General features: G+C 39.7%; 1 protein-coding gene across 1 annotated transcript in view; it reads right to left on the reverse strand.

The window, feature by feature from the left end:
* Positions 1 to 14,784, reverse strand: part of PIR (pirin) — a gene marked incomplete at both ends in the record, with an annotated part of 100,002 nt that overhangs the window by 1,801 nt on the left and 83,417 nt on the right. The window contains 1 exon segment of the mRNA XM_079727380.1: positions 7,571 to 7,637. Coding sequence (XP_079583506.1) covers positions 7,571 to 7,637 — 67 coding nt within the window.

A 14,784-nucleotide genomic window follows, 5' to 3' on the forward strand; every position in this document is an offset into this window, starting at 1 on the left:
CACAGGCAGACGTGGCGGAACGGCATTTTCGGGACTGGCCTGCAGGAGGACGTGAGGGTGCAGAAAAGGAGGAGGGTGGAGTCTGATATGTAGCAAGAGGCCTGAGCCCTCTGGGTTTTGGACGCCATCTACAGGAAGAAGTTTGGACATAATTCTGCGGGTAAGCTGGAATCACTGAAGGGTTAAGGACAGGACAATGTGATCTGATCTGCAGTTGTTAGAAGAAGACTTCGGCATCAGGGTAGAGAAGATGTCCGGCCTGGGAGGCTGAGTTGACGGTGGAATTGTTTAAGGGTAACTGAGACACAAGACCCAGGAAGCTGTGGGTAGAGCAAGGAACTCAGTCCTGGATATTCTGACAAGAAGGCGCTGGAGACAATCAGATAGCTGCTTGGCAGAGGTGCTCGGTACATTGTTGGAAATAGGGGTCTGGGGCTCACAAGAGAAATTTCACCTGGAGATGGAGATGTGGACTGTACTAGGTAGGAAACAATGAGAGAGCCCTCATATGCAAAAGAAATCGTAAATCCAAGAGGGCATCCTGGAAAAGCCACCTTTTTAAAGGACGCAGAGGGGAAAGGGAGATGGAACAGAGAAAATGAGAGCAGGTACTGGGCCAAGGACTGACTTCCTGCACATCATAATTTTGCTATAGATGAGACTTGCGGAGCACCTCTCCCCTCCCTCAATTACTTTTCTGTACAAACAGTACACTTCCGGGCTTCCATCTTGACACTTCTCTGGGGTATTCTGCTGTGATTCTCAAATCATAATGTGCACATAAATCACGTGGGAATCTTATTAAAATGCATATTCTGAGTCAGGAGGTCTGGAGTGGGGTCTGAAACTCTGCATTTCTAACTATCTCTCTAGTGATGCCAATGCTGCTGGTCCATGGACCACTTTGAGAAACAAGGGAAGCGTTGGAAGTGTGAGCCGTCCAAAGTCAAGGTGAGGAAGCTCATCTCCTCAAATCCTCAAGAAGAAGAAAACTGAAACCAGAAAGTGTATGTTTTTGTTTTTCTTCTGTTCTTTTTTTGGGGGGGCGTAATATATAACTAAATTAATTTATTTTTTTTTGAAATTGAGGTATAACTGACATACAGCATTATATTAGTCTCCGGTGTACAACATAATGATTTCGTATTTGTATATATTGGGAAAAGATCACCACAATAAGTCTAGTTAACATCTGTCACCATACACAGTTATAGAATTTGTTTTCTTGTGATGAGAACTTTTAAGATTTATTCTCTTAGCAACTTTCAAATATGCAGTACAGTGTTATTGACTATCATCACCATGCTGTACATTATTTCCCCCAGAAAGCATGTTTCTTAATTGAACAAGAAAATTATTTGCTAGTTATCAATAATCCCACAAATCCTCTTTTAAACTACACTGTTCATCCCTTCTCTAATTAAAGCTTTGAACTCCCTCCCTCTCCTGTAATAAAAATGGTGTGAGTTGAATCTCTCATTGTGTAGAAACTTCCTATAGTGGAAAGAGCACAAGACAAGGGTTTAGGAGACTAGGGTTCAAATCCCAGCTCCACCACCATCAATTACTTCCCAGCAGAGAAGCCACAGGGCAGAGCAAGGGGCAACCGGGCACGGTGAGAGGCGAAAGGGCAGGGTGGTTAGAAACCAGACAGCCTGAGTGTGAATCCAGCTATGTGGCCAACGAACCTCTGCACCTCCGCTTCTTCATCCATAAAGTGGGGATGAGAGTACCTACCTTGTCAGGTTGTTTTTAAGCTTAAATGAATTAATATTTGGAAAGCACTCTGACCAATCCTAGTAGACAGTAAATGCTACCAAGGTATCTGTTATGTAAATAAGTGGAACATCTGGATTCCGTTTTCCTCAACAACTAGTACTGGTTCACAAATAGTCGAGAGATGGCTGTGGTGGCCTTCGAACATGCACAGGTAAAAGAAAAACTTAAACGTCTGGGTTTGAAAGAGTTAGCAAAATAAAATAAATAAATAAAACAAACAAGCAGAATGCTTTTCCTCTCATTAGCTGAGGTTTCAGGGGCCATCGCCATGTTGTCTGGTTAATCTGAATTTGTGTGTGCTGGCACACCCAGTGTCCCCGAGTTGCAAGCCTCTGGGAGAAGATTCACAGGGGATGAATGTCACCTATTGTAGTTGGAGTCTTGGTTTTCATCACTGAGGCAGAGGACATCGCTTAACTGAAAAGGTTTCCATCACACACATCTTTTTCCCACCTAAATTCTAGCTGCTATTAATAAAGATGATGACCCTACTCAATCCGTCTGGAGGCTTCTTCCAGAAGAACAAACTATTTCAGGGCTGTTCAACCAAAAGAAAATTGAGAACTATGAACCTTTGGAGTGGAAATCAGAAGTCTGCAAAATGGAGTCAAATGCTATGGGCTAGGTGGAGTATAATTTAATGCTTTTTCCTTAAGCTACTAATAAAACAAAAAAGACTATTTTAAAAATAATCAGTGCTCTATAGACCAGATAGATCTAATTGATATTTACAGAACATTCCACCCAAAAGTGGCAGAATACACTTTCTTCTCAAGTGCACATGGAGCATTCTCCAGGATAGATCACATCTTGGGTCACAAATCAAGCCTCAGAAAATTTAAGAGAACTGAAATCGTATCAAGTATGTTTTCTGACCACAACGCTATGAGAATGGAAATCAACTACAGGAAAAAAAAAAAACTATAAAAAACACAAATACATGGAGGCTAAACAGTGTGCTACTAAATAACCAAGGGATCACTGAAGAAATCAAAGAAGAAATTAAAAGATACATAGAAACAAATGAAAACAAAAACACTACAACCCAAAACCTATGGGACACAGCAAAAGCAGTTCTAAGAGGTAAGTTTATAGCAATACAATCTCACCTCAAGAAACAAGAAAAATCTCAAATAAACAACCAAACCCTACACTTAAAACAACTAGAGAAGGAAGAACATATGTATATGTGTAGCTGATGCACTTTGTTATAAAGCAGAAACTAACACACCACTGTAAAGCAACTATACTCCAATAAAGATGTTAAATAAATAAATAAATAAATAAAAAGATCCAACTAAAAAAAAAAGAACAAAGAAAACCCAAACTCAGTAGAAGGAAATAAATCATAAAGATCAAGCAGAAAAACATGAAATAGGAATGAAGAAAATAATAGCAAAGATCAATAAGATTAAAGCTGGTTCTTTGAGAAGATAAACAAGATTGATAAACCAATAGCCAGACTCATCAAGAAAAAAAGGAAGAGGACACAAATCAATAAAATTAGAAATGAAAAAGGAGAAATCACAACTGACACTGCAGAAATAGAAAGGATTATAAGAGACTACTACAACTATATGCCAATAAAATGGACAACCTGGAAGAAATGGACAAATTCTTGGAAAGGTACAATTTTCCAAGACTGAACCAGGAAGAATTAGAAAACATAAAACAGACCTATCACAAGTAATGATATTGAAACCATAATTAAAAATCTTCCAACAAACAAAAGCCCAGGACCAGATGGCTTCACAGGCAAATTCTATCAAACATTTACAGAAGAGCTAACACCGATCCTTCTCAAACTCTTCCAAAAAATTGCAGAGGGAGGAACACTCCCAAATTCATTCTATGAAGCCACTGTCACCCTGATACCAAAACCAGAAGAAGATATCACCAAAAAAGAAAATTATAGACCAATATCACTGATGAACATAGATGCAAAAATCCTGAACAAAATACTAGCAAACAGAATCCAACAACACATTAAAAGGAGCATACACCATGATCAAGTGGAATTTATCCCAGGGATGCAAGGATTCTTCAATATATGCAAATCAATCAATGTGATACAAAACATTAACAAATTAAGGAATAAAAACCATATGATCATCTCAATAGATGCAGAAAAAGCTTTTGACAAAATTCAACACACATTTATGATAAAAAAAAAACTCTCCATAAAATGGGCATAGAGAGAACCTACCTCAATATAATAAAGGTCATATATGACAAACCCACAGCAAGCATCATACTCAATGGTGAAAAACTGAAAGCATTTCCACTAGGATCAGGAACAAGACAAGGATGCCCACTCTCGCCACTATTATTCAACATAGTTTTGGAAGTCTAGCCACAGCAATCAGAGAAGAAAAGGAATCCAAATTGGAAAAGAAGAAGTAAAATTGTCATTGTTTGCAGATGACATGATACTCTACATAGAAAATCCTAAAGATGCCACCAGAAAACTATTAAAACTAATCAATGAATTTGGTAAGGTTGCACGATACAAAATTAATGCACAGAAATCGCTGGCATTCCTATACACCAACAATGAAAAAACAGAAAGAGAAATTAAGGAAACACTCCCATTTACCACTGCAACAAAAAGAATAAAATACGTAAGAATAAACCTGCCTAAGGAGGCGAAAGACTTGTACTCAGAAAACTATAAAACACTGATGAAAGAAATCAAAGATGACATAAACAGATGGAGAAATATACCATGTTCTTGGATTGGAAGAATCAATATTGTGAAAATAACTATACTACCCAAAGCAATCTACAGATTCAATGCAATCCTTATGAAACTACCAATGGCATTCTTCACAGAATTAGAACAAAAAAATCTTACAATCTGTATGGAAACACAAAAGACCCCAAATAGCCAAAGCAATCTTGAGAAAGAAAAACGGAGCTGGAGGAATCAGGCTCCCCGACTTCAAACTACACCACAAAGGTACAGTAATCAAGACAGTATGGTACTGGCACAAAAACAGAAATATAGATCAGTGGTACAGGATAGAATGCCCAGAGATAAACCCATGCACATATGGTCACCTAATTTACGACAAAGGAGGCAAGAACATACAATGGAGAAAAGACAGCGTCTTCAATAAGTGGTGCTGGGAAAACTGGACAGCTACATGTAAAAGAATGAAATTAGAACACTACCTAACACCATACACAAAAATAAACTCCAAATGGATTAGAGACGTGGATATAAGACCAGACACTATAAATCTTTTAGAGGAAAACCTAGGAAAACCACTCTTTGACATAAACCATAGCAAGATCTTTTTTGACCCACCTCCTGGAGTAACAGAAGTAAAAACAAAAATAAACAAATGGGACTTAATTAAACTTAAAAGCTTTTGCACAGCAAAGGGGACCATAAACAAGACAAAAAGACAACCCTCAGAATGGGAGAAAATATTTGCAAATGAAACAACAAAGGATTAATCTCCAAAATGTACAAACAGCTCATGGAGCTCAATATCAAAAAAACAAACAATCCAGTTAAAAAATGGGCGGAAGATCTCAATAGACATTTCACCAAGGAAGACATACACATGGCCAAGAGGCACATGAAAAGATGCTCAGCACCACTAATTATTAGAGAAATGCAAATCAAAACTACAATGAGGTATCACCTCACACCGGACAGAATGGCCATTATCAAAAAAACTACAAACAATAAATGCTGGAAAGGCTGTGGAGAAAAGGGAACCCTCTTGCACTGTTGGTGGGAGTGTAAATTGATACAACCACTATGGAAAACAGTATGGAGGTTCCTTAAAAAACTAAAAATAGAACTACCATACAACCCAGCAATCCCACTACTGGGCATATACCCTGAGAAAACCATAATTCAAAAAGAGACATGCACCACAATGTTCATTGCAGCTCTATTTACAATAGCCAGGTAATGGAAGCAACCTAAATGTCCATCGACAGATGAATGGATAAAGAAGATGTGGCACATATATACAATGGAATATTGCTCAGCCATGAAAAGAAATGAAATTGAGTTATTTGTGAGGTGGATGGACCTAGAGTCTGTCATACAGAGTGAAGTAAGTCAGAAAGAGAAAAACAAATACCATATGCTAACACATATATATGGAATCTAAAAAAAAAATGGTACTGAAGAACCTAGTTGCAAGGCAGGAATAAAGATGTAGACATAGAGAATGGACTTGAGGACACAGGTGGGAGGGGGAAGCTGGGGAGAAGTGAGAGTAGCATCAACATATATACACTATGGAATGTAAAATGGTTGGTGGGAAGCAGCCGCATAGCACAGGGAGATTGGATCAGTGCTTTGTGATGACCTAGAGGGGAGGGACAGGGAGGGTGGGAGGGAGACGCAAGAGGGAGGAGATATGGGGACATGTGTATGCATATGGCTGATTTGCTTTGTTGTGCAACAGAAACTAATACGGTACTGTGAAGCAATTATACTCCAATAAAGTTCTATTAAAAATAATAAATAAATAAAATAAAAATAATCAGTGTTATTTAAATTTATGATCAGCCAGGTTTTTTTTTTTTCTGAAATCACTGTGCATACCTATAGGCAAGGCAAGGTAGTGTAATGGGATTTTAATGCATGTTAAATTTAATAATCAGATAAGCTGACATACACTATGTTTTGTAGCATTTATCTAAGCAATAGGTTGGATTCTGGGTGCTCTTAGACATTCCTCATTCAATCAAACAACAGTATTTTGAGGAAGTCAAGACAAAGAATTGAAGTGACTATTATGAGTCCTTATTCCAGGATTTTCTGCCTCCAAGTACAGTTATCTCTATTTGTTTTGTTTTTATTGACATATAGTTGATTTACAATGCTGTGTTAATTTGTGCTGTACAGCAAAGTGATTCAGTTATACATATATATATACATACACACATGTATATTCTTTTCCATTATGGTCTATTATAGAATATTGAATATAGTTCACTGTGCTATACAGTAAGACCTTGCTGTTTACCTGTTTTATATCTTTGGGTTTTTTTCTTTTATTTTTTTTTGGCTGTGCCATGCAGCTTCTGGGATCTTAGTTCCCCGACCAGGGATTGAACTCGGGGCCACGACAGTGAAAGTGCCGAGTCCTAACCACTGGACCGCCAGGGAAGTCCCTCTATTTGTTTTTTAAAATAAACTAAGAGTGACTCAAATATTTTAGAAACTTCCAAAGAAATATTCCTAAGAGGTCGCCATTTTTCACTAAAAATACAATATACTACAAGGACAGTATTGAAATCACTGTTATTTATGGGAATTCCCTGGCAGTCCAGTGGTTAGGACTCGGTGCTTTCACTGCCATGGGCCCGGGTTCAATTTCTGGGAACTAAGATCCTGCAAGTAGTGCAGCGCGGTCAAAAAAAAAAAAAAGAAAAGAAAGAAAGAAATCACTGTTATTTTTGGTAAAGATAAAAATGATATTCAAGTCCCCAGTAGACCACAAAATCTTTTTTTTTAAGTTGAAATTCCCTATGACACTATGTAAAAAACACTATTTTTGTTTTCCCCACAGTTCAAACTTCAATGTCCTACATGTGGTAGATACTCAAGAAATGTTTCCTTAAAGGAAAGAGAATGAATGTAGAAATGAAAACCATGTATATATTTTCCTTTCACAATGGAGAAATGAAACAAAATCTTCAACTTTGTAGATGGAGAGAGGACAAAAATCCAGCTTTCTTCCCGGTGACCCTATATATGTACACTACTTTCAAAGAAAAGGAAAACCAACCAAAGAAACTGCCATCATTTGGGGCTTACCATGTTGGACAACTGGTTCTCTTAATGGCTCCCCAGCAATCAGGACGAAGTGGTTTCTCTCAGGATCCTAAAGTCAAGAAAGAGATCATCAAACAATAAACAGCCTTATTTTTGAATGTCTGATTAGGAATGATTTGAAGTTGACATTCAGGCCAAAGGGATGATGTCCCTAATTCTAAAGATAAATTCCAGAAATATTTTCTGTGCAACGCGTGATATGGAAATGCTTATTCTTTAAGATGTTTGGTAGCAATCAGAACTCAAGAGTATGTCCTGAACACCAAAATAATAACCTTCTCTAATAAAGAAGGAGAATTTAAATTAAGATTTTTCTTTAACTAGAAACATCTTTATGACAAACTATGTAATTGACTTGGCCTATAATAGAGCTTATAATTTCCTGCTAAAAATTTAATTTTTAAAAGTGAAGATTATTTATGCAAATCCAAAAGTAACATTTTATTACTTTTGACATTTATTACTATTAATGTAAAATATGCCTCAGAAATGTTGCACTAAATGGAACCTTACAAAAACATCCCAGGAGGCTTCTGTGGTGGCGCAGTGGTAAAAAATCTGCCTGCCAATGCAGGTGACACGGGTTCGAGCCCTGGTCCGGGAAGATCCCACATGCCGCAGAGCAACTAAGCCCGTGTGCCACAACTACTGAGCCTGCACTCTAGAGCCCCCGAGCCACAACTACTGAGCCCAGGTGCCACAACTACTGAAGTCCACATGCCTAGTGCCCGTGCTCTGAGAAGCCACCGCAATGAGAAGCCTGCGGACTGCAACAAAGAGTAGCCCCCGCTCGCTGCAACTAGAGAAACCCTGCGCGCAGCAATGAAGACCCAATGCAGCCAAAACTAAACAAATAAATAAATAAATTTATTTTTTAAAAAAATCCCCGAGATACCTGCTCAGGCAAATTTCTCTCCAAAAGGGTCCTATTGTGTTAAAGTCTCTAAAAGTTTTTGTTTAGAATTAAGACTAGGTTTTTTTCCCTGAAACTGAAAAAAAATATTAATTATTAAATCCAGTGCTAGTGTGGATGCAGGGAAAGATACACTTTTCTATACGTCATTTGGGAGATTTTAAGTGGGTACTGTAATCCTTCTAGAGAGCACTTTGACAATATGACTTCAAGCCCTCCTATCGCTGATGTCCTCTGACCCAGTAATGCCAGAGAAACCAGCAGAAGAACCTCCCATCACACTTGTGATAATATAAATGTGATAATATATTATATGCTCCTACTCATACAAAGCTCTTTAATTAGAAATAATTATAATGTTACTAGTACCAGCAGATTTATCACTGGATTCAATTAACATGAAGCATATGAAGAACAAAGTCTTTAATCTTCCATGTAGTTAGAAATATTTGTATCTTACAGAACCGACATTTATTTCTCCTTCTGCCTCTAACTTTAAAAAATTAAAAGGGAATTTAGGGTCGAATGGTTTCTGCGAAAGTCTTAATTTACTGCCTACAGTCCCAGGGCTCTGCATTTAGTACATCCACTCAGTGGATGCTTTAATCATTTCTTCATGTTTAAAAAACATCTGTTTAACCATTCCCAGGCCTGTATTTATTTACACATCACCTTATATATCCATAACCCAATTTGCTGTCAAAATATGCCAATGTGAACTCAGCTGAAAATCAAAGAGTAAGCTAAAAAGGCTTCTACTAATTCAAATTTTAAAAACAGATGTCATAAACCCCATGTACTGAAGTTTAGTCTTTTAACCTTAGTACAGACCCTCACTCAATCTCCACTTACTCTCACATTATACACGACGTTAATAATTAAGCTTTGCGGTTATCAGATCCATGAGATTCAAAGCTAGAAGACAGGGAAGCACTACTATACAGCAATACAAGGAAATGGGCAGCTTAATATCAATTATGGAAATTAAAGCACACACCAAGAAAACTATGAAAAACAGGCACAGAAGCTTAAAACTTAGTCTAGGACCACTTACTGTAGTAGCCAGCAGGCCCTAAAGACATCGTCACACTTTATAGCTCAGGACAGTAAATATACATGCTGATGACCCAGTGTTATGAATAAGTTAAATTGTGCATACTACTATGCAATAGCCCAATAGTCCCCAAGAAGGGGGAAGGTTTCTACCTAAGGGCTTTGAAGGGGTGGAATTTCAGTGCGAATCAAATGACATATTCAAGAAAAGTATCTTAGAAAAATAGTTCTGATCGCTGGTGTTACATTAATTTAATCTGAGGGAAGACATCACTAAAAAGTGTTTCGAGGTGTTTGGTTTTGCAGGGGATACACACTTGAGTTCTAGGGTCAGGAGGCAGAGGAGAAAGGGTCGGGGGTCACGAGAGAAGGGGAAAGGAAAGGCCTACCTCCTGGTGCCACGGGTGTGCGACTCCTCAGAATGTAAGTTTCTTAATTCAGAAGATGCGTCTTTTGTGAGTGACAAACGTGTCCTACAGTTTACACAGTTTGGAATAATAATAAAGTGTTCAAAATACAAGTTTTGCTCCTTTTGATATTACTCAAATCAAACGATGACTTTCATTTATATGTCAGACAGTAGGATAAAAGGACACTTGCATTTGGTCTGAAATGAAAAATGATTCAACTGCTGGGTGCTGAGTTGTTTGGGAGTTCGGCTTTCCATTTCAGAAAGCTGAAGGTTGGAAGTAAGCCCGAAACAGAAAAACAAATATCGCTTATATGTGGAATCTAGAAAAATGATACAGACGAACTCACTTGCAAAGCAGAAATAGAGACACAGACATAGAGAACATATGGATACCAAGGGGGAAAGGGGTGTGGGATGAATTGGGAGATTGGGATTGACATCTATACACTACTGTGTATAAAACTGATAAATAAGAACCTACTGTATAGCAAAGGGAACTCTGCTCAGTGCTCTGTAGTAACCTAAATGGGAAAAGAATTTAAAAAAGAGTTGGATATAAGTATATGTATAACTGATTCATTTTGCTGTACACCTGAAGGTAACTCAACATTGTAAAGCAACTATACTCCAATAAAAATTTTTAAAAAAGGAAGAAAGAAAGCTGAAGCTTGGTCCAAGCTTCTCTGATTTTTTTTTTACAAAATTAACCTCTGCCTGGCCCCTTCTCCTCTAACCTAAGCCAGATGTTTTGGGTCTTTTTCTTTTTTCTTAAGTGCATCCTTTTCCCTCCCTTAACTAGCCTTCTTTGGTGAAAGCTGATCATCTTCCTGGATATTCAGTAGAGTGCTTTTGTGGCTCCAAGTCCCAAATGCTGCTATCTTGAAAAGTCCTCCTCTATGGCGACCTTGGGTACAGTGTCAAATGATGAAAATCAGGCCAAAGCAAAGAGAAAGAAAGACTTGTTTAAGATCATGAGTTCCTGTGTGGATCTAAGTCAGTGCCCTGTTAGGTTCTGATGAAGAGACTCTCACACAAAGGCAACAGAAGTTCACTTACTGCTTTATAGACAGTTGCCCCAACTGAAACTCATGATCTCTTGGGGCCCAGACCATGTCTTTCACTTTGGCACACCTTCTCAGAGTTCCTAGTTTCCAGTCAGGCCCTTCTGGGTTTACATAATAATTTACTTTTACAAATTGCTCTTTGTTATTCTGTAAATGCTGGCAAGACATGTCTTGAGTTCCACTGACACCAACAATAAATGATCGAAGCCCAGATGAAGGCGCTAGGATTTATTTAAGGTGTTGTGTACTCAGTGTTTGTTTGATTAATCAGAAATACAAAGCTTGAGATGGTAGTGGGACTCCGAGAAGGAAACTAAGGGCATGCTTTTACATCAGGAACATTTAATTATGGTGAAATATTACCCGAAAACATTATCAGAAAGAAACTGAGCTTTAACAGGACTTAACTGCATGTAACTGTTCTTACTAGACTTCACTATTTATACTTCTTAGGCCAATTGAAAGAGAAAACAGTGAACTGTTACCAGTTTTTGAAGATTAATGGTTTATTTTATTATGAATTTTTACACATCAGCAAAAAGTTGTCTCTAGCTTTAAAAGGGTGTTTTAGTTGTCTTTCGATCTTTATTTTAATCAAATATTAATCTGTATTAGTTTAATGAATTCCCCATGAATGGTGCCAGTTAAAGAGTATCCTTGGGCTTCCCTGGTGGCGCAGTGGTTGAGAGTCCGCCTGCCGATGCAGGGGACACGGGTTCGTGCCCCGGTCCAGGAAGATCCCACATGCCGCTGAGCAGCTGGGCCCATGAGCCATGGCCGCTGGGCCTGCGCGTCCGGAGCCTGTGCTCCACAACGGGAGAGGCCACAGCAGTGAGAGGCCCGCGTACCGCAAAAAAAAAAAAAAAAAAAAAAGAGTATCCTTATTCTCAAGTATGGTTTTGATGGCAGTCAATGAGGAACTGATTGTCTACCTTGACAAACTACAAGTAAGTTTGCTAATCCATGAGGCCTGAGACTTTCTCAATAGGACACTAGTATAAACATGAGTTTTAAGCTGAGATCAAGTCTTCATATCAAATCCATGTGCTGCTGATCATGGAGCCATCTTGGCAACCAGGGTACCAATTGTGGGCCAAAGCAGCACAGGGAGCTTTAACGCTTGAAACAGAGGTTGTTCCAGGGTGACCATTACAGTCCAGGCTTCAATGTCCAGAGGAGCCCAGGGTTGATCCCCATCTCTAAGAACAATGAAAAAGTTAAGGCCATTCTGAAGGCACTGCTGGGGTTTAGGCTTCCTCTAAGAAGTCAGAGAGTCTGGCTTAAAGACTCTTCAATCTAGCATAAACCAAGCCCCCTGCAGTTGCTACCCACCAAGGAAGACTTCAGAATACAGTCACAAAAGATAATCCACACTCTGAGTGAACAAGGTAGGGGTCCCTGAAGCCTAATATGTGCTGGTCTAAGATGAGTCAAATGCTAAAATGGAGCAGGGAAACCTGGGGAGAGAAAAGATGTGATCTATCAATACATCAACTCTTCCCTGCCCTCCTCACCTGCCCTGGAGGACTGGCCATTCTAGAGGAAACTGCCCAGGCTCCTGAGCCACCAGGAAGACAGGCATGATGGTGAAGACACAGAGTAAGAAGCAGAGAAAGGGCAGGGAGAGCAGTGCCAGAGGGAAGCTGGGAACTATATATCAACTCCTCATTCCTGTCCACAACTCCATGCACATGGGAATGAGGGAGAACTGGGAAGGCACAGCTTCCTTCTTTAATCCTCAGGGTAAGTCTAGTTCCAAGTGAAGATACCCCTGGCCTGGAGCCCGAGTAAATTAGGGTCCTTTAGGGCCTCTGTAGAAACTCATGTGCCCTAAACCTTGGGGCCTAAGGTATAAATCCTCATTAGGTAACATGTACGTGGCATGACCACCTGTCACATCAGGTGTTTAGATCAGTGACCTTTCCAGCTACCATCACTGGGCACCCACTATGTACCAGACCAGGGATTAGCAAACTTGTCCGTGTAAAGAGTCAGGGAATAAAGATTTTAGGCTTTGTGGGCCATCCAGTCTCCGTTGCAACCACGTAGCTCTACACTGTGGTGTGAAAGCATCCACAGACAGACGGAAATGAATGGGTGTAGCTGGGGTTCAATAACCCTTTAGAAAAAGTTTAAATCTAGCCTGTTGGGCATAAAGTACTGACCCCCATGCTAGATGTGGCCTAGACTGTTGACCTACATAATCTCACACAGTCAATCTGACAGCCCCACGCAGTTAGCATCATTATTTCAACTCTGCAGAAGAAGAAAATGAAGGAAGCTCAGGGGGGTTGAGAACTGTGTCCAAAGTCACGTGGCTAGTGAGTGGTGAAGCCAAGGTTCACACCGTCACAAGCTGCTCCCGTTGTATCTAAGGAGGACTTTCTACTCTTCACAGATGTAAGTGATGCGTGCCCATTTAAAGGTTAATTTTTCGGAAAAAATTTTTTCACAGAACTCTTTCTAATGTCTTGATGGCTCAGGCTACACTTATACACAGTCAGAATTACAGAAGGGCACACAACAGAACCATGCCCCTGGGGCCAAGGAACTGATGGTCTCAGTCAAGTCTTTTCCATGCTGCTGCCTCTCTCTTTCTGGACCCCCTCACCACTTCTTCCTGGTGTTCTGCGTCAGCTTCCAAGTCCTTATCATCTGCAATTTGCCCTCTGCTATAGTACAGGAAGGACTGAGATTGTCAAGTTAAACCAGATAATGTCACAGACTAATCTGCTGTCAGTAGGGTCTAGCCTACATATAGCTTCCATGCCTCTTTCATGCACTGGGTGAAAACAGACGAAATCGCCATTTCTGTAGGTCAGAAATGGCAGTTCCATACAGTTCGACCTAATTATAGTGAGCACAGACCCTGAGATACGCATTTCCTCTGGAGCTCATGGGGTTTTCCTTTGCCTTAGTTCACTGCTCCTGGAGGTGTTGCAGAGGATTAAAGCAGCAGTAGGGGCGCTGTCAGCAAAGTGGGTTAAGATACAATCATTCCTCACATCCACTGCATTCTACCACACCAGGGCCGGAGGGCTGGCAGTCAGTCAGATGGCCTCTCTGCCAGTCACCTGCACGCCAACATAGCTTTCATCCCTACTTCTCAAAATTCATCTTTGCAGGAGCTTCTGCACAACTGTCTCTTCAATTCTCCTTATTAGAATGTCACAAAGTGGCCAGATGGGTTTAATAGGCTCACAAGACAGTGAGCGAATAGTCCAAGGGAATAAAGGAAGGAACACAAGGAAGAAACCTGGCAACCTGGATTAAAAAAAGCTCCTTGGACTCCTAAAATATCAGAAACTTTACTTAAAAGGCAAGGACTCAACACAAAAGGACTACGAAATGGATCCTATGTTCCTCTCAGTTCAACATGGGGCTGACTTTCAGAGGGCTCCATGGGAATATGTGTGTAGATCTATATTTATACCCCTAAAGGGCCGATCCATTTTCACTTATGCTAACGATAAAATCAATCAATTGTATAAAGAAAGAAAAAGTGAGAGACAAGGAAGAGCTGCCTTCAGATTCAAGTTTCTAGGGGTAAACAGTACGGACTTCCAATGATTCCTAAAGATGAGGAATCAGTGTAGATAAAACCTTAAAATAAACCAGTAGAAGTAACAGAAGTTAATGAAAGGGGTTGATAAACTTGTGGCATAGTTTCTTTCCCGGAGGAAGAGAAAAAATTTTCCAGGTACACAGGAGATTTCGGCATTTTCCTGGAAACTAGTAGAAAGCACAAGTTAAG

This window comes from Hyperoodon ampullatus (genome assembly GCF_949752795.1).
Source record: "Hyperoodon ampullatus genome assembly, chromosome: X".
Taxonomy (NCBI): Eukaryota; Metazoa; Chordata; class Mammalia; order Artiodactyla; family Ziphiidae; genus Hyperoodon; species Hyperoodon ampullatus.